Source organism: Passer domesticus, chromosome 23 (genome assembly GCF_036417665.1).
Source record: "Passer domesticus isolate bPasDom1 chromosome 23, bPasDom1.hap1, whole genome shotgun sequence".
Lineage (NCBI taxonomy): Eukaryota > Metazoa > Chordata > Aves > Passeriformes > Passeridae > Passer > Passer domesticus.
Genome location: NC_087496.1, coordinates 566,776 through 586,062, shown reverse-complemented (window position 1 = coordinate 586,062; position 19,287 = coordinate 566,776). Strand labels below are relative to the sequence as shown.

The 19,287-nt window shown below is 55.4% G+C and overlaps 2 protein-coding genes across 4 annotated transcripts; both read left to right on the top strand.

The window, feature by feature from the left end:
- The first annotated feature begins 5,693 nt into the window (after nucleotides 1–5,693).
- Nucleotides 5,694–9,005, top strand: LOC135285412 (zinc finger protein 239-like). 3 transcript variants are annotated; one of them, XM_064397664.1, is made up of 3 exons: nucleotides 5,694–7,188; nucleotides 7,335–7,407; nucleotides 7,598–9,005. In XM_064397664.1, exon 3 carries the CDS (start codon nucleotides 7,606–7,608, stop codon nucleotides 8,518–8,520), a length of 915 nt encoding a protein of 304 aa, XP_064253734.1. In that variant the 5' UTR covers nucleotides 5,694–7,188; nucleotides 7,335–7,407; nucleotides 7,598–7,605; the 3' UTR covers nucleotides 8,521–9,005. The 3 variants fall into 3 exon arrangements, with proteins under 3 accessions (XP_064253734.1, XP_064253732.1, XP_064253733.1); XM_064397663.1 differs by having other exon boundaries at nucleotides 5,695–7,174; XM_064397662.1 differs by having other exon boundaries at nucleotides 5,694–7,407.
- A 7,817-nt stretch (nucleotides 9,006–16,822) lies between these two features.
- On the top strand, nucleotides 16,823–19,074 carry LOC135285344 (uncharacterized). Its single transcript, XM_064397534.1, has 6 exons — nucleotides 16,823–17,314; nucleotides 17,692–17,756; nucleotides 17,866–18,015; nucleotides 18,199–18,347; nucleotides 18,670–18,831; nucleotides 19,062–19,074. The coding sequence occupies exons 1-6, from the start codon at nucleotides 17,194–17,196 to the stop codon at nucleotides 19,072–19,074; spliced, it is 660 nt and encodes a 219-aa protein (XP_064253604.1). The 5' UTR covers nucleotides 16,823–17,193.
- Nucleotides 19,075–19,287: the final 213 nt, after the last annotated feature.

Here is a 19,287-nt window from a genome sequence, read left to right as displayed (position 1 = left end):
TCACCCGCTGGGGAGATGCCAAAGCATCCACAGGGAGCATTTCCTGCCCTCAGGGGAATTTGTCACAGGTACCTTGCACTGACTCTTTGTGTCTGTGTGCACACAGGAGTGCCTGTGCTGGGGAAAAGTGACAGAAATGCTGCTCTCGGAGGGGTTGGAGTGCCTTGGATAGCTGAGTCAGCCAGGCCTGTAAGTGAGGTGATTTATCACAAGGTCTAAGTGAAGTTAAATGCTGCTAAGAGTTGCTCCTTTGCTATGTTGTTATGTTTAATATAAGTTATAAGCTGAGTTAAATACTGTTATTTCTCTATTAAATTGGTATGGCATAGGTTGCAAGTTACGTGAAATACTGTTAAGCTTTTTTCTTTTGCTAAATTGCGAAGTTCGAGGTAGAAGTCAAGGTTTAGTCCTGTTAGGTTTTAGCTGTGTTAAGCTTTTAGGCCATATTCCTTTTATCCTTGCCTTCACTGCCCTTTTGGCACACTCACACACACAGGGAGAGTTCTTGTTTCATTTCTGGTTTGATTGGCTGGATTTGTTTTGGCTTTGTTGTTTCTTTGTTTCCTTTGTGTGCCTGAATTGCCCATTCAGGAACGGAGTGACTCTTGCCAAGGAACTTTGAGCTGCTGTCCCTTAATATTAAATCTGGTTTTTGCTGATCCCTTGCTGGGGATTTTTTGCGCGCTCTCAAGCGCTCGTGCATAAGAGGGTGAAAGAGCCCTGGCCCAGGCTCTGGCCCTGGGGGACACGAGGACGCTGCCAGGGGTCCCTGTCCCCCTGTCCCCCCACCAGGGCCCCGACCCCCTGTCCCCGTGTCAGGCTCTGGGGTCGATCTCGTGGAACATCCTCTGGGGGAGGCTGCGGAACCGGGGGTGGGGGGACCCGGGGGGTCAGGAGACCCCACTGTGCACGAGCAGCATTGGACTGCTCTGGGGGAACTGTGATGGGGGGGCTGGGGCAGAGGGACCTCCCCAGTGACCTCACACAGCTCCTGTGATGTCACACAGCTGATCTGTGATGTCACACAGCCCCCTGTGATGTCTTACAGCTCCTATGATGTCACACAGCTGATCTGTGATGTCACACAGCCCCCTGTGATGTCACAGCCCACATGATGATGCCACACATTCTTCTGTGATATCACACAACCTTCCCTGGGATGTCATACAGCCATTCAATGATGTCACACAGCTGATCTGTGATGTCACAGCCCCTCTGTGATGTCAGAGAGATACCCTGTGATGGCACAATCCGTTCTATGATGTCCAGCCATTTATGCCACAGAGCCTACTCCTCGATGTCGAAGGCAACTCTGAGATGAAACACACCTACTCTGTGATGTCACAGCCTGCTCTGTGATGTTACACAGTCACACGGCGATGTCACAACCCACTCTCTGATGTCACAAAGCCACTTTCCATGTTGGCAGAGTTTGCTCCATGGCCTCACACCCTATTCTATGACATCACAGCCAGCTCTGTGATGTCACAACCCCCTCAGTGATGTCACAAAAGCCTCTCTATGATGTGATACTGCCACTGTCTAATGTCACAGCACAAATTTTGACCTCACAGCTTGATCTATGATGTCACACAGCCATATCATGAAGTAACAGCCCGCTCTGTGATGTCACAGAATCCCCTCTATGATGCTGTAGTTACTCAGTGACCTCTCACAACAAACTCTGTGATGTCATAGCCCAACCTGTGACCTCACACAGCCCACTCTGTGCTGTCACACAGCCCCTTGCTGACATCACAGCTGCTCTATGCCTCCAGGACACAGCCACAGAGGTGCCGCTGTCACACAGCCCCCTCTGGGACATCCCCCAGCCCCTGCCAGTGCTGAGCCCCTGTCAGTTCTGGCTGAGCCCTGCTCGTGTCCCTGAGCTGCCCTGGCAGTGCCCCAGCCCTGCTGGGCTGTGCACAGGAGCTGCTCCTGGCCAGAGCTGTCTCTCTGCAGCGCTGCCCTTGCCAGGAGCTGCCTCTGGGCCAGGAGCCCAGCCCAGCTCAGCAGCACAGACACAGCACAAGGACTTTAATGACCTTCTGGGGCTTTGGTGCTCTTTGCATCAGACTCAGTCCCTCAGAGTGTGCTCAGAGAACTTCTCAGAGACTCAAAAAGAGAGTGAAACACAGAAGTTTCTCATACTTTAAACCAATCCTTCTGAGGGACAGGACTGAGAAAGTGTCCCCAGGTTGCAGCCAGAGAAGAACACTGGAGGCAGTGATGACAGGTGGGGACAAGCAAGGGAAAGATGTCTCTGATGCTGAGCAAACCTGCGCTTCTGTCCCTGCAGGCTGTTGTCATCCCCTGGCTGCCCCACCTGGCTGGCCCCTTCCTTTGCTGACAGCTCTGCCTTCTGCCTGCCTCTGCCTGCCCACACAAAGCCTTGGACTGCTCCAGGCGCCTTCTGGGGGATGTGTTGCACCACAGCCCTGCCCTGGCAGGGAAACTCCTTTCTCCTGCTGTCCAGTCTGGGCCTCCCCAGCTGCCCTTAGCACAATTATTTCTTCTTCAGGCTCATTCCCACTATGAAGAGAAGCTCCAGCCTCTATGAAACCACCCTTTACTCCCTCCCAGTCTACTCCCGTTCTGTCCTCAGCCTCCACACCCCTGAGCCCAGAGCCTGCAGCCTCCTCCCGCTGGTTATGTGATGAGGCCTCCAAACCCCATCTTGGGAGATTTTTGGGTCCTCTCCAAGGTCTGTGAAAATAAAAGAACAGTGGTCGAAATTATTTTCTCCCAAATCTTGCAATGAGAGAAAAAGGGTCAATGTCTTTAAACTGAATGAGGGTGGATTTACATTTGTTAAAACGAGGAAATATTTTACAATTATGAGAGCGGCACAAAACTGCAACTGTTTTCCCAGAAAAGTGGATTCCCAACCCCAGGACTTCTCCAAGAGCAGGACCTTTGTGCAGCCTGACCCAGTGAAACCCTCTCATCCCCGAGGACGGAATTCCTGTTGTGTGGGTTCTCTGCTGTGCTGGGGTGCCCTCACTACGCTTCTGACCAGAATGTCTGCTGAGGGCAGCCAGGCTGCTGCAGGGGCAGTGACCTCACAGCCATCACCATGGCAGCCCTGTCCCCTGGGCCTGGCTCTCTCCTTTCCTCTGTCCCTGCCTTGTCTCTGCTGGCATGAAAAGTTTTGTCATTAATATCTTGTGCCCAAGGTGCTGGGGCCAATGGCTTCCCAGGCAGGCTCCTGGAGCAGAAGTGGCTTTTCAGAGCCCAGGCAGAAATGAGCCCTGAGGCAGCAGCTCTGCAGTGCTGGCCACCAGGCCGGGCTGCCAAGGGAGGCTTCTGGCCATGCCCTGCAAGCAGCTGCTGCTGCCAAGGTGCCTTTGGTGCCTCAGGCTCTGCCTGGCACAGCTCCCAGCACGGCACTCTGCCCTTGTGCCCGAGCCCTTCCCTGTGCTGGGACTGGCCTGGGGCTTTTCCTGCAGCAGGACCTGCCCTGTTGATGGCACAGGAAAGGCAGTTCCTGCTGGAGCAGGAGGCTCTGCCTGCCATGGGCTCCAACAACTCCAGCAAGGCCCTGTTGACTTCAAAATTGCTTCCTAGAACAGAATATTCTAATAATTGTTGTAATTCCAGTACTGTGGTTAAGATCTTTCTGACTAATCATGATCACAATCCATCAGGGCTGTATTTATATAAATTTCTCTGGTACTCCATCATTAATCGTGTGGGACAAATTGCATTAAGGCTGAATTCCACCTCTCCAATCTTTTATACATAAACCTTTGACAAAGTCTGGGCTGGGATTGGATGCAGCCTCTCCCAGTCTCCTCTCTTAGAAGGAATTTTACAAGTCTAGTGGTTCTGCAGGGCTTTGAGGATCCATGGTGGCTGTTGGAAGTAATTTCTCCACCTCATGTCTCAACAGGAGTTTCTGTAATAAAGAAATGAAGCTTTTGCCTGAAGCTCCCACTGTGCTCATGACAGGAACCGCTGTGAGTGTCTGGGACATCCCGGCTCTGTGGCAGCCTGGGGACTCCTGGGATGTCACCATGGAATGGCTGTGTCTGCCTCTGACCACAGGGCTCTTTACCATCCCCAGAAAGCCCTGGGAGGTGTCCATGGAGCCCCTGTCTCTCCCTGTGACATTCTAGCTCTTAAACAGCCTGGAGACTCTTGGAATGTCCCCATGGAACCCCTCTGAGGACCTGTGACAAATCTGATCCTTAGCAGGCAACCATCCCCAGCCCCCTGTTGCTATGGTCAGTTTCCATGGCAACCATCCCCAGCCCCCTGTTGCTATGGTCAGTTTCCATGGCAACCATCCCAGCCCCCTGTTGCTATGGTCAGTTTCCATGGCAACCATCCCCAGCCCCCTGTTGCTATGGTCAGTTTCCATGGCAACCATCCCCAGCCCCCTGTTGCTGTGCTCAGTCCCTCGGCAGCTCCATGCAGAACCCATGCCAGGGGTGGTTGCCATGGACACCAGCTCAGGCCTGCAGCCAGAGCCCGTTGCCATGGCAACCATTGGCCGTCCCATCCCCAGGGTCATGGGATCCCAGATCCACAGAATTGGCTGAGCTGGGAAGGACCCATCAGGATCCTGGAGTCCAACTGCTGGCCCTGCACAGGACACCCCAACAATGCCAGCCTGGGCCTGGCAGCGCTGTCCAAACGCTGCTGGACCTCAGAGAGCCCTGGAGCTGGGAGCCTTCCCTGGGGAGCCTGGACAGCGCCCCAGCAGCCTCTGGGGAAAAACCTTTTCCTGAGATCCAGCCTGAGCCTGCCCCGACTCAGCTGCAGCCGTTCCCTCCAGTCCTGTCCCTGGGCACCAGAGGGAAGAGGTTCCCACAGCCCCAGCCAGGGACCCGCTCCCAAGGCTGTTGCCATGGCCACCAGGGCTGGGACCAGCTGGGATGCTCGGTTTCCATGGACCAGGGTTTAGGAATGGGATTCTCCCCCACTCCCAAGGATGTTGCCATGTCCACCAGGGTTGGGACCAGCTGGGATGCTTGGTCTGCACAGGCTGAGGTTTAGGAATGGGATTCATTCACCCCAATGTGAGGAACGCAAGGCTGCTAGAAGTCCCACAGGAAGCCCAGCTCAAGTAGCTAGATTCCTAAATTAGTCCTGAATTCACAGGCTTGGAGACTTTGCCACATGTGAAAATCATAAGTGTCTTCGTCCCTGTCACCTTTGTCACAGCTATACAGAGTTTTTCCTTCCTTTTAATAATCTTGGGCCAAATTTCCATCTTTTTTTTTTTTTTTTTTGGAACCTGCCAGCAGCTGAGCTGGAGCTGTGCAGGAACCGATGAAACTTGGAATTGGCACAGAATTGCTTCCATTGTTGGTTTATTAATGCTTGGGATTTGTTTACATTTCCATCAAAGTGACTTGTGGCAAGAGCAAATGTTCCTCAAGGCATTTAACATGGTGTTAAGTTTGATTTCTGCCAAGTTTATTTTGTCCAGTGCCCAGGGGATGCTTGAGGGATGCTTGGGAGGGGCTTGGGGGGATTCTGTCCCTGTCCCTGTCACCTCAGGCCATTCCTGAGGTGGTGTCCATCATTCTCACCCCAGGGAATGCCTGGGGGTCTCCCTCCCTCTCACCCCCATGCCAGGGGTATGCTCGGGGCAGTCTCTGTCCCTCTCAGCCCAGGGGATCCTCGGGGGTCTCTGTCCCCTTGCCCTGCTGGTTGCTCGGTGGTCTCTCCATCCCTCTGGCCTCAGGGAATGCCTGTGCAGGACTGGGGACCAGGGGCTCTGTGTCCCTCTCACTGCTGAGGGTGCTTGGGGCTGGGGGGCTCTCCGACCTTCCCATCCCTGTGGAGGCTGGGGGGGTCTCTGTCCCTCTCAGCCCTGGTGTGACCCCACCCAAACATCATCGGGGTCAGAGGGACAGAGACACCCCAAACCCCCAGAAGGGCTGGACCTGGGATCATGCTCCTACCCACATTTGTCTGTTTAGCCCAGAAATGAGTTCTGCACATTTAAGGCTGGTTCTGAGAGCGAAGGGAGGGAGGAAGAAGTGAGCAGTTTGTTTTACAAACTGCACTCACTCCTCCACATTCCAGCTCCTGGAGGGACAGATGGTGGGACAGGGCTCTCCTTGGCTTTTAGGGGTTTTTTAGCTCTCTGAGGCAGAGAAGTTCCCTGGACTGTGATTTTTCTTTTTCTTTGGAGCTGTTTTAACCTGCTCTGGACTGAACACCCAGAAGGGCACTGGCAGCTCACACCTGTGGCCCATTGGGCTGAGTCTGGGCTGTGGCTTTTCCAGTGATGGAGGAACTGATAAGAGACAGATAAGAGACTGATAAGAGAATGAGTGTGCTGAGCTACAGCCCAGGGAGGGACTTGCTGAGTTTGTCATCTCTTTTGGAGTGGCAAGAGGTTTTGTTGTTTAATATTGGTCATTTGCTCTGCTCGTGAATCCCTTGCCTGTTAAATAACCAGGTGTTTTCTACTTTTCTCCAAGGAAATCTTTTCCCAAACTGGTTGGTGGAGGGGCCGCTTGAATTTGCTTTCTAGTGGAATCCCCTTTTCGAGGTTTTCTCCCAAATTTGCCCTAAACCAGGACAGGGCAGTGGGGAGAGGAGAGAGCCCCAAGTAACTGGATTGGCTGGAGGCTGGAGATGGGGACCCTGGGACCCCAAAGTGTGACATTGTCCCGTGTGTGTGTGGCCTTCTCAGGGAGAGGGTTTTACACCTGAGCCAGTTTGGGTAGGGGGGGTGGTGTTCACCCCCCGAGCAGGGATTACCCCACTGTTTCAGGTTGCAGTGCAAGATGTAACCAAATGCATGTTTTCCATCACCACCTTTAGAAACTGTTATAAACAGGCGGGGCAGTGTTCTTTACCTCTTCCATGACTCAGCCCTGATAACATCCCCAGGGGCTATCTTAGGTTAATGGGCCATTGAGTGTCCCTGCAGGACTGGTAAAATGACATCATCCCATTGTGGGATGCTCCACCCAGGGGGAGGAGCCACACATTCCTACCTGGATATAAGCTGAGACTTGCAGCACCAGGAGCACATTGGGTACTGGATTCCCAGAGGAAAAGAGCTCCATCACCACCACTGGACCTTAAGAGGAAGACCAGACCCTTCTACAGGATCACCGCTTTGATAGAATCACGTTCATCACTGCAACAGGACTGAGGCCACCATCTAATGGGACTGCTACCACCACCCTGACCAACAGGGTGCCAGGTTATATCCTGACTGTCAGTTTAAGGCAGTGTTTCTGTATCATTGCCTTAATCTTAATTTTCTTCTTAAATTGTAATTCTGTCTTAGACTGTACCCCTGGTTTACCCTCAAACCTGTACATAACTCAATGCACTCATCTCTTGTTTTCCTCCCAAAACAGAATTTCCCATCTCAAAACCTGCCAGATGGAGGAGAAGGCTGCGAGGAAGAGGAAGATGTCCCGGGACCATCAGGTAGGTGAGGAGGAAGTCACAGCCCCTTTCCCTCTCTCTCCTGCTCCATCTCCCTGCAGAGCACAGCCCAAGGCTGCAGGACAACCCTGCTTCCAAGGCCGTCCTGCCAGGGATGCACGGGGAGAATCTCCTTCCCCTTCCCTCTGGCATGGTGGGAAATCCCATCCTCTCCTTGCCCTGCCTTCCTCAGACAAGGAGATGAGGATGGAGACCCGCGAGGACAAATCTCCACAGCAGAACCTTGTGGAAGAGGCCGTTTTGAGTGGCTCCATGGCACAGGAATCCAATGGGGAAGAAAATTCCCTGAGATCCTGCAGGAGGAGGTGCTCCAAACCCAGCCCAGGGTGCTCTGAGGAGGAAAGACCCAGCCTGTTGCAGGAAGGTGGACAGAGCTTCAGCCAGAGCTCAGAGCTGATGGTCCATGAGCAGCTTCATGATGGGGAGAAGCCCTACAAGTGCTTGGAGTGTGGGAAGAGCTTCAGGCAGAGCTGCCACCTGATCTGCCACCAGAGGATCCACACCGGGGAATGGCCCTACGAGTGTGGGGAGTGTGGGAAGGGCTTCAGCTACAGATCCACCCTTGTGACCCACCAACGCATCCACACCGGGGACAGGCCCTATGAATGCCTTGAGTGTCAGCAGAGATTTCAGACCCGCTCCACTCTCCTCAGGCACCAGAGGATTCACAGCGAGGAGAGGCCCTTCCTCTGCCCCGACTGCGGGAAGGGCTTCAAGCAAAACTCCCACCTTGTCACCCACCAGCGCATCCACACTGATGAGAGGCCCTTCCTCTGCCCCGACTGCGGGAAGGGCTTCAAGCGCAATTCCCAACTCGTCACCCACCAGCGCATCCACACTGGGGAGAGGCCCTACGAGTGCCACACCTGTCAGAAGAGGTTTCACAGCAGCTGCAATCTCCTCCTGCATGAGCGGATTCACAGCGAGGAGAGGCCCTTCCGCTGCCCCGACTGCGGGCAGGGCTTCAAGCACAACTCCACTCTCGTCACCCACCGGCGCATCCACACTGGGGAGAGGCCCTACCAGTGTCCCCAGTGTGGGAAGAGCTTCATCAGCAGCTCTAACTTGACCCAACACCAATGGAGTCACCGGTAAGGGAAGCCCTGCAAATGCCCCTGCTGCAGGAAGAGCTTCATGAACTGCTCCAGCTTCATCCCCCACTGGATGACCCATGCTGGTCAGAGCCCTGGTGATCCATGTTTCCTGTGATCCATGCTGGGAGGACACCTGTCCCTTTTCCTGCCCCTGCCAATGACATGATGTGGAATCGAATAACATGAGGTTGTGGCCATGGCCGTGACATTCCATTCACTCCCACCTCTGGTCATTGCCAGGGGCAGGAAAGGGAGTCTCTCTCTCCCCTCGAGGAGAAGGGTGTCCTTCCCAGGCAGGAGGAAATTGTGGCCGGGAAGAGACAGTCAGCTGAGTTGTAGTTTTCCATTTTTCTTATCCCTTTTGTTATCAATATTGTTGCTGTTCCTGTTTGTTCCTGATCTTGTTGCTGTTCCCAATAAATTCTTCCTATCCTAGCCCAGGATCTTTGCCTTTTGTGCTTTCCATGGGAGGCAGGAGGGCAGCAATCGGCAGCGCGGTTTTAGGGGGAGCAGGAAATTGGGGAATCCCATTCCTGAACCCCGCCCTGTGGAAACCAAGCATCCCAGCTGGTCCCAGCCCTGGTGGCCATGCTAAGGATCAGATTAGTCACAGGCCCACAGAGGGGTTCCATGGGGACTTTCCAAGAGTCTCCAGGCTGTTCAAGAGCTGGAATGTCACAGGCAGAGATGGGGGCTCCATGGACACCTCCCAGGGCTTTCTGGGGATGGTAAAGATCTTCTGTGGTCAGAGACAGTCACAGCCATTCCACGGTGACCTCCCAGGGCACCTTGGGCTGCAAAGGCACCCATCTGTCACAGGCACTCACGGGGGCTCCACGGTGACATCCCAGTGGTCCTCAGGCTGCCAACGAGCCGGGATGTCCCAGACACTCACAGGGGTTCCTGTCATGGGCAAAGTGGGAGCTTCAGGCAAAAGCTTTATTTCTTTATTGGGGAAACTCCTGCTGAGTCATGAGGTGGAGAAATGACACCCAACACCCACCATGGATCCTCAAACCCCTGCAGGGCCTCTACTTCTAAAATTCCTTCTGAAAAAGGAAACTGGGAGCGGCTGGATGGAATCCCAGCCTCAGAATTTTTCAAAGGTGTAAAAGATTGGACAGGTAGAATTGAACCTTAATTCAATTTGTCCCACAGGATTAACAATGGAATACCAGATATATTTATATAAATATGGATCTGAATGATTCTGATCATGATTAGATAACACGGCTTATTTACACCACAGAGTAAATTTAAAAAAAACCAAACTAGTTATTTACTCCACAATATGGGAACTATAACAGTTATTCAAATATTCTGCTTCAGGAAGCAATTTTGAAGTCAACAATGCCTTGCTGGAGTTGTTGGAGCCCATGGCAGGCAGAGCCTCCTGCTCCAGCAGGAACTGTTGTTCCAGCTGGAGCAGCAGGGCAGGTCCCACTGCAGGAAAAGCCCCAGGCCAGCCCCAGCACAGGGGAGGGCTTGGGCACAAGGGCAGAGTGCCGTGCTGGGAGCTGTGCCAGGCAGAGCCTGAGGCACCAAAGGCACCTTGGCAGCAGCAGCTGCTTGCAGGGCATGGCCAGAAGCCTCCCTTGGCAGCCCGGCCTGGTGGCCAGCACTGCAGAGCTGCTGCCTCAGGGCTCATTTCTGCCTGGGCTCTGAAAAGCCACTTCTGCTCCAGGAGCCTGCCTGGGAAGCCATTGGTCCCAGCACCTTGGGCACAAGATATTAATGACAAAACTCTTCATGCCAGCAGAGACAAGGCAGGGACATAGGAAAGAGGAAAGGAGAGAGCCAGGCCCAGGGGACAGGGTTGCCATGGTGATGGCTGTGAGGTCCCTGCCCCTGCAGCAGCCTGGCTGCCCTCAGCAGACATTCTGGCCAGAAGCGTAGTGAGGGCACCCAGCACAGCAGAGAACCCACACAACAGGAATTCTGTCCTTGGGGATGAGAGGGTCAGGTTGCACAAAGGTCCTGCTCTTGGATAATTCCTGGGATGAGGAATCCACTTCTCTAGAAAAACAATTGCAGTTTTGTGCCACTCTCATAATTGTGAAATATTTCCTCCTTCTAACAAATGTAAATCCACCCTCATTCATTTCAGAGATATTGAGCCTTGTTCTGTCACTGCAAGACTTGGGAGAAAATAATTTCTACCACTATTCTTCCATTTTCACAGACTTTGGAGAGAACCCAAAAATCTCCCAAGATGGGGTTTGAAGGCCTCATCACATAACCAGCGGGAAGAGGCTGCAGGCTCTGGGCTCAGGGGTGTGGAGATTGAGGACAGAACAGGAGTAGACTGGGAGGGAGTAAAGGGTGGCTTCACAGAGCCTGGAGCTTCTCTTCATAGTGGGAATGAGCCTGAAGAAGAAATAATTGTGCTAAGGGCAGCTGGGGAGGCCCAGACTGGACAGCGGGAGAAAGGAGTTTCCATGCCAGGGCAAGGCTGTGGTGCAACACATCCCCCAGAAGGCGCCTGGAGCAGTCCAAGGCTTTGTGTGGGCAGGCAGAGGCAGGCAGAAGGCAGAGCTGTCAGCAAAGGAAGGGGCCAGCCAGGTGGGGCAGCCAGGGGATGACGACAGCCTGCAGGGACAGAAGCGCAGCTTTGCTCAGCATCAGAGACATCTTTCCCTTGCTTGTCCCCACCTGTCATCACTGCCTCCAGTGTTCTTCTCTGGCTGCAACCTGGGGACACTTTCTCAGTCCTGTCCCTCAGAAGGATTGGTTTAAAGTATGAGAAACTTCTGTGTTTCACTCTCTTTTTGAGTCCCTGAGAAGTTCTCTGAGCACACTCTGAGGGACTGAGTCTGATGCAAAGAGCACCAAAGCCCCAGAGGGTCATTAAAGTCCTTGTGCTGTGTCTGTGCTGCTGAGCTGGGCCGGGCTCCTGGCCCAGAGGCAGCTCCTGGCAAGGGCAGCGCTGCAGAGAGACAGCTCTGGCCAGGAGCAGCTCCTGTGCACAGCCCAGCAGGGCTGGGGCACTGCCAGGGCAGCTCAGGGACACGAGCAGGGCTCAGCCAGAGCTGACAGGGGCTCAGCACTGGCAGGGGCTGGGGGTTGTCCCAGAGGGGGCTGTGTCACAGCGGCACCTCTGTGGCTGTGTCCTAGAGGCAAAGAGCAGCTCTGATGTCAGCAAGGGGCTGTGTGACAGCACAGAGTGGGCTGTGTGAGGTCACAGGTTGGGCTGTGACATCACAGAGTTTGTTGTGAGAGGTCACTGAGTAACTACAGCATAATAGAGGGGATTCTGTGACATCACACAGCAGGCTGTTACTTCATGACATGGCTGTGTGACATCATAGATCAAGCTGTGAGGTCAAAGTTTGTGCTGTGACATTAGACAGTGGCAGTATCACATCATAGAGAGGCTTTTGTGACATCACTGAGGGGGTTGTGACATCACAGAGCTGGCTGTGATGTCATAGAATAGGGTGTGAGGCCATGGAGCAAACTCTGCCAACATGGAAAGTGGCTTTGTGACATCAGAGAGTGGGTTGTGACATCGCCGTGTGACTGTGTAACATCACAGAGCAGGCTGTGACATCACAGAGTAGGTGTGTTTCATCTCAGAGTTGCCTTCGACATCGAGGAGTAGGCTCTGTGACATAAATGGCTGGACATCATAGAACGGATTATGCCATCACAGGGTATCTCTCTGACATCACAGAGGGGCTGTGACATCACAGATCAGTTTGTGACATCATTGAATGGCTGTATGACATCCCAGGATAGGTTGTGTGATATCACAGAAGAATCTGTGACACCATCCTGTGGGCTGTGACATCACAGTGGGCTCTGTGACATCACAGGGAGCTGTGAGACATCACAGGGGGCTGTGTGACATCACACATCAGCTGTGTGACATCACAGATCAGCTGTGTGACATCACAGGAGCTGTGTGAGGTCACTGGGGAGGTCACTCTGCCCCAGCCCCCCCATCACAGTTCCCCCAGAGCAGTCCAACGCTGCTCGTGCACAGTGGGGTCCCCTGTCCCCCGGGTCCCCCCGCCCCCCATGCTGCAGCCTCCCCCAGAGGATGTTCCACAAGATCGACCCCAGAGCCTGACACGGGGACAGGGGGTCGGGGCCCTGGTGGGGGGACAGGGGGACAGGGACCCCCCGGCAGTGTCCTCGTGTCCCCCAGGGCCAGAGCCTGGGCCAGGGCTCTTTCACCCTCTTATGCACGAGCGCTTGAGAGCTCGCAAAAAATCCCCAGCAAGGGATCAGCAAAAGACAGATTTAATATTAAGGGATAGCAGCCCAAAGTTCCTTGGCAAGAGTCACTCTGTTCCTGAATGGGCAATTCAGGCACACAAAGGAAACAAAGAAACAACAAAGCCAAAACAAATCCAGCCAATCAAACCAGAAATGAAACAAGAACTCTCCCTGTGTGTGTGAGTGTGCCAAAAGGGCAGTGAAGGCAAGGATAAAAGGAATATGGCCTAAAAGCTTAACACAGCTCAAACCTAACAGGACTAAACCTTGACTTCTACCTCGAACTTCACAATTTAGCAAAAGAACAAAGATAATAGTATTTCACGTATCTTGCAACCTATGCCATACCAATATAATAGAGAAATAACAGTATTTAACTCAGCTTATAACTTATATTAAACATAACAACATAGCAAAGGAGCAACTCTTAGCAGCATTTAACTTCACTTAGACCTTGTGCCTTAACCTCATTTACAGGTCTGACTGACTCAACTATCCAAGGCACTCCAACCCCTCCGAGAGCAGCATTTCTGCCACATCTCCCCAGCACAGGCACTCCTGTGTGCACACAGACACAAAGAGTCAGTGCAAGGCACCTGTGACAAATTCCCCTGAGGGCAGGAAATACTCCCTGTGGATGCTTTGGCATCTCCCCAGCGGGTGAAGGGTTGAGCCTGGAGGAGTGGGGGGATCGGCCCAGGCTCTGTCCTTGTTCAGGATCCCCGAGTGCAGCAAACGGGAGAGTTCCCGGCTGGGAGAGGCCCCACTCAGAGGGAGTCGCTGGCCCAGGAGAGCTCCAAGGGGCTCCTTTTGCAGCGCTGTTTGTAGGGCCCCAAGAGAGGGGCTTCAGTCACAGCAATGGTTCCTCCTGGCCGTACTTGGCATCAACAGCTTTCTTTGGCAGTGTGAGAACAGGGATGTTGTGCCACTGAGAGAACAAAACCAGTTCCCAGGGCTGCTCCTACAGCAACCAGGAGCTGGTTGGGCAGCAGCAGTGCCTCGGGCAGACAGTGTTTGTGCTGAGCTGCAGAGGAGCTGAGCCCAGGGGCTGTTGACCAAGGCCAAGGCCCAAGGAGCATTTCTCAGCTGGCAGGGCGGTCTGAGAGCGGCAGCAGCGCCCGGGCCAGGCGGGGCTCCACGGCGCCGGGCCCGGATGGCGCTGCCGGGGCAGCGGGCGGGGCTGGGGCCGAGCTGCGGCGGGCCGGGGAGGGAGCCCGGCCTCGGGGCTCACCCATGAACCTGATGGCCGCCTCTCGCAGGGACTCCTGTGGGCTATCCAGGAACCGCAGGGCCCATTGCATGCGCTCGCTCGCTTGTCTCCTGTCCTCTAGCAGCTGCAGAGAGAGGCAGCAGGGAAGGCTCGGCGCGGGCTCAGCCCCTGTGGCGGGCGCTCCCTGCACCCAGCCCCGGCCTCCCCTGCCCGCACAGCCCTGAGGCGCGGCCAGCAGCCGCCGGCGCCGGGCTCCGCAGGGGGCAGAGGGCCGGCTGCTGCCCGGGGAGCCGCGGGGCCGCCCCGCAGCCCCGCCGCGCCGGGGCTCCATGGGCACCCGGCTCGGGCCCACAGCAGCCTGGAGAAGAGCCCGCGCGGCCTCTGGCAAGGGAGCGGCGTGTGGGGTGGATGCTGGCACCCCTGCGTACAGCACTTTACATGGACTGACTCCAGACTTCAGACCTTACAGAACATGGTTTCACAGTGACATTCACACAATAACAGATCTCTAGAGCTTTGGGCAATCACACAGCAGGTTCTTGTTTCCATGTGGCAGGATGGTAGAAGTGCTGCCACCTCCTTCGAAGCATCTCCTTCAGAAACCACTTGGAGCAAGGCCACAAGAACAGCCATTCACAGTCCATGCACACATGCACGCCTCACATAGCTCAGCAGAGGAAAGACAGGAGGGGTCTTTGATGTATTCCAGTGAAGGTTTATTGCATCCACCATGCCAAAAGGATCAGGGACAAAGACCTGGCCATGGGGTCTGCACAAGGTTAAGTAGGGGCCAGTGGGACACGGGGGCAGCACCAAGGGCAGGGCAAAGGGCACTGGCCTACAGGGAAGACGGGGCTGGCCACCAGGGGTACCACAATCAGTGAGGAAACAGGGAAAGGAAAACCAGGAGTCTTTGGGACACGTAGGGAAAAGAACTGGGGTGGATCTTTGTGTTGCAAGGCTCCATGGGGAAGTTTTCTCTTTCAGCCTAGGTGGAGACTCTGGTATATTCTTGCAAGGCAAGGCCCTTGGGATTGCCCTGAAGGGTTCAAAGGATTCCAAAGGTTTTATATAGGAAGGAATTAACAAAAAGCACAGTTTTCACATCCAAGGCAGAGAAATGATTAAGGGAAAATTAATTTCCAGCAAGGAACCTTATCTCAAGAATGTATGATGCAAGCTAACTGCCATGTGAATGAGTGAAAGCCTGGCTCCTTTTCAGCAGGAAATATTTCCCCATGTAAACAAATAGCACTGCTACTGTTAGTGCTGGATCCCCCAGGATGGTGTCATGCACAGCACACAGTACAGCTGGGTCATGAGATGCAGGGAGAAAAGAGCAGCAACCTCTCTGAATGTATCATAAGGATATAAAGCTAGCAGGGAGCATCCAAAGTGGGGAATGAAGATGATGAGGGGACAGGAGGGGAAGCTGTATGAGGAACAGCTGAGGTCAACTGGCTTGTTCAGCTTGGAGAGAAGGAGGAGGAGAGAGAGAGAGAGGAGGTCTCAGCATTGTGGAGGATTTTGTGAACAGCTGGCTAGCTGACAAAGGTCACACTGACATAATACCGTTAGTTAATGAAGAAGGAGATACGTACAGGAGCCAGCAGTCAGTGTCTAAATCAGGCTCAGGGCCCAGTATTCGGTGTCTGCACCTTCAGCGAGGGCAGGGGGCCAGCAGGGGCTGTTGTCTGGGTGCTGCCAATAAAGGGCAGGGGGCAGTCGCAGGGCTGGCGGCCAGCCCGGGCCCTGGCGGCTGCCCAGGCCACGGTGCCGTGACCGCGGCGCCCCTGTCACAGAGCTCTGAGCCCACAGAGCTGCTGCCACCATGGCGAGGGCGCCCGCGTCTCCTCCAGCAGGGCTGCACAGTCGCTGCTGCCCCGGCAGCTTTTGGCCCCACAGAAACAGCACCAGAGTCTGCTCAGGAATGTGCTCAAGAACAGCAAGTCTACTTTCAGCACTTCCATTGGCTGCTCCTTTAGGGTGATCGCACCACACTCAGAGACACAGAACACCTTCTCCTTCTCCTTTGAGAATTATGTCTGTCCTCTGCACTTTCGCAGTGCTCCAGATATTAGCTGCTGGCCTCAGCTAGACATATAAACAATGCTGCATTAAACTTTAAACTCCCCTGGTTTTTTATGCAAGGACGCATGAAAAACACACAGAAAAGTCCAAGAAGACATGCAAGTGGCTCTGTAGAGTCTCTCTGTCCTGTGAAATTCAGTAGCTGTTGGTGCTTTTGTACTGCAGCTAATCCCAGCTATGGAAAAAATCATTCCAGGAAAGAGCAACATCATCTGACAGAGACCAAGTGTTGCAGCAGTGCTCCAGGTGCTGCTGCCAACAGCCCCTGCAGGGAGGAGCACAGCCCCCAGTGCACGTGGGCTTTGGCTCCCTGTGGCACAGAAGCCCCCCTGTGGCACAGGTCTCTGGGTCAGGAGAGGGGCAGCAGCGCTGCCAGGGCTCGGGGGGTGGCAGCTCTGCTTGGGCGGGGACTCTGCCACACCTGCTGATGGCAGCGCTGCCCGGGCCCCAGGGCTCAGAGCAGCATTGGTGCCCTGGCCCACACGTTCCCTCTGCCTATCACAGCCGCGGGTTTAGGATGGCCAGCAGCCGGGACGTGTCCCAAGGAGGCCGTGACAGCTTCCGTGGAAGGCCCCGCGCCCTTGCCAGCGCGGCTGCCTCGGCAGCCCTGGGGGCTCCTTCTGCTGCCCTGAGCCTGCAGAGCAGGGCAGCGTTTGCTGATGGGCTGAGCCCTTCCTAAAGATCCTGTCGGGCTGCCTTAGACACTTGGGGCCAGGGATTCCTTCCAACCGGGGCCACTTTGGGTGGGCTGGGGGCGGCCCCAGGGCAGATGGCAGTGTGTGCAAGGGCCCTTTGTGACACGCTGCAGCACGGTCACCGTGGCATGGAATGGTACTGGGTATCCAAGGGCCTTTGTGACACGTGCAGACATAGGAGCTGGAAGTGATAAGAACACTCCAGAGTTCTCTGAGCACGCGACGGGACAGAGCGGTGCTGTGAGGAGCCCCCACACAGTGCACTCGTTCTTGTCTGACCCAGAGGTTTTCTGAGGCGTTGTTCCTGCAGCTGACCTCAAGGCCAGAGCACAGGACCTGGTGACCTGTGGCCTTCCGAGGCTTCTGTTCTGCAGGTGCCCTCGAGGGCAGAGCTTGGGACTTGGTGCCCTGGACCTTTTCCAAGGCCTCTGTCTTGCAACTAGCTCCAGTCACTGACATGGAGCAGAGACCCCCGAGAGTACCCAAGATGGCCTGGGTGGAGGAGGAGGAAGAAGGCTCTGGAGCTGCCACAGCAGAGCAGACAGAAGAGGTGGTGCCATTCCATCCACCACAGGAGGGTGAGTGGCAGAGTTGGGCCACAGTGCTGGAGCCTGCGGCCAGCCTGGCCCCATCCCATGGCATCCCATCCCAACCTATCCCATGGCTTCCCATCCCATGGCATCCCATCCCATCCCATCCCATCCCATCCCATCCCATCCCATCCCATCCCATCCCATCCCATCCCATCCCATCCCATCCCATCCCAGGCATCCATCCCTGGGGGCCATGCCCATTGACAGGACAGAAGAGGGCCCAGGCAGACACCCCGCAGTGGCTGTGCTCCATCCCCCTGGGGCATCCCGGGGCTGTCCCTGCCTGGGGAGCGCAGGGCTGGGCTGTGTTCTCCGGCCTCTCCCGCAGCCCCTCAGCTCTGGCTGCGCTCACTCTTTGTCAGATGCAGCCGTGGAGCGCACACAAGAGCAGCAATCCAGCCGTGGCCGCTTCCGCAGAACAGCGCAGGTACCTGCAGCCATGCCCACCTGGGCTGGGCCTGCTGTCCCTGCTCGGCCGAGCACCGTGTGTGGAGCACTCCATGGAACATCCCTGGCTTCTTGCCTTTCTCCTACAGCTCGTTTGCAAATTCATCAAGAGGATTCGGCAGGAAGAGACCATCACCAGGGGAGCTGCGTACAGACCATACTCGCCCATCTTCCAAAGCAAGACCAGTGCTGCCCTGCTGTATATGCTTGTAGAGGAAGATTGTTACCATCCAAAGCAAGTAAGCAGCCTGTGGCCAGGGTTTGATCCCCCAAGGAATTGCTTGGTCACCGAAGCCACGCCTGCTGGTCCTTGTGAGCCTTTGAGGCCATCGCAGTGTGATGGGAAGGGAAGAACATCTCTGGGGAAGCTGGGGACATTGCTCCCTCTGGCAGCTTTCCAAGTCTCCCTGTGCCTTCTCCAGGTGCCCGCCATGGTGAGGTACATCCACCAGTGGCTCCTGGCCAATGATTCCGCTGAGCACAGGCTGGACAAGACCCTGCTGAATCTCACTGAAGCACTGACAAATGACGCAGTCATGACGCTCCTGCGTGTGGCCCCGTCCTGTGACAGGTAAGGGCCCAGCTGCCCAGAGGGCTCAGGGCTCCCCAGCCCATCACCCTGCACAGCCTGGCCCAGGTGTCTAAACAGCAGAGACTTCCAGGGCCCTCTGGCTGCTCCCTTTCCCAGCCCTGGCATGTCAGCCCCCGAGCCTGCTGCCGTGCTCCCTCCCTGCCCCTCAGGGCTCTGTCCACACAGGGCTGGGCTGCCTGAGTGCTGCTGGCGAGGGATGGTGGGCAGAGGCAAAGCCGGAAGTCAGCCTGGGCCCTTAGAGATGCCCAGGCCACAGTACTGTGTCTGAGACCCGCCCTGAGACAGAGCTCTAACCCTGCAGAGCTGCCATGGCCATGTGGAAGACCATCATGGGCTCAAGCAGGACTGCAAAGCCAGTGCAGCTGACACTCCTGGATGTGCTGGGGAACTGGCCAGTGTGTAGCACGTGCACCTCCGATGGGGACAAAACGGGTGTCTTTGCCCTGGCTGTGAGTTTCTGCAAGTGGCCTTTGCTGGCCCCAAGGCTGCCTCTCCAGCAGCTCTCCATCCTCCTTCCCCCACTGCATCTCCCTGCCTCAGGCACTGGCCTGAAACCTGGCCCAGGGGCAGCTTCAGGGCCACCAGGCCCCCTGCTCCCCCTGCGTCTCTCCGGGCCTCTCCCTGCCACGCTCGGGCCCTGCCACACGGACACCTCGGCACTGAGCGCTCTCTGTGGGGCTTTGTCCTTTGCAGGCAACTCTGGTGATGTGGAAGGTCCTCCAGGTGCCCTGTATCCCACGTATAATGAAGGTGTATTTCCCACACCTGTTTGTGCACCTGCTCTTCCAAGTGTTCTTCAGCACTCTGGATATGCCAGAAGAGGTGGATACCTTCTGGAAGGGATGCCAGGAAGAACACGGCCTTGCCACCAGCCCCAACAGGTGCTCCCATCCTAGAGCTCCTGTCCCTGCCACGTGGC

Bases quoted from the DNA above. Each gene is read 5' to 3' on its own strand.
- LOC135285344 (XM_064397534.1), top strand. From the start codon at position 17,194: ATGGAGCAGAGACCCCCGAGAGTACCCAAGATGGCCTGGGTGGAGGAG. The intron at 18,016-18,198 runs GTAAGCAGCCTG...TGCCTTCTCCAG, and splicing joins ATTGTTACCATCCAAAGCAA to GTGCCCGCCATGGTGAGGTA. The intron at 18,348-18,669 runs GTAAGGGCCCAG...CTAACCCTGCAG, and splicing joins GTGGCCCCGTCCTGTGACAG to AGCTGCCATGGCCATGTGGA.
- LOC135285412 (XM_064397662.1), top strand. From the start codon at position 7,302: ATGCACTCATCTCTTGTTTTCCTCCCAAAACAGAATTTCCCATCTCAA. The intron at 7,408-7,597 runs GTAGGTGAGGAG...TGCCTTCCTCAG, and splicing joins AGATGTCCCGGGACCATCAG to ACAAGGAGATGAGGATGGAG.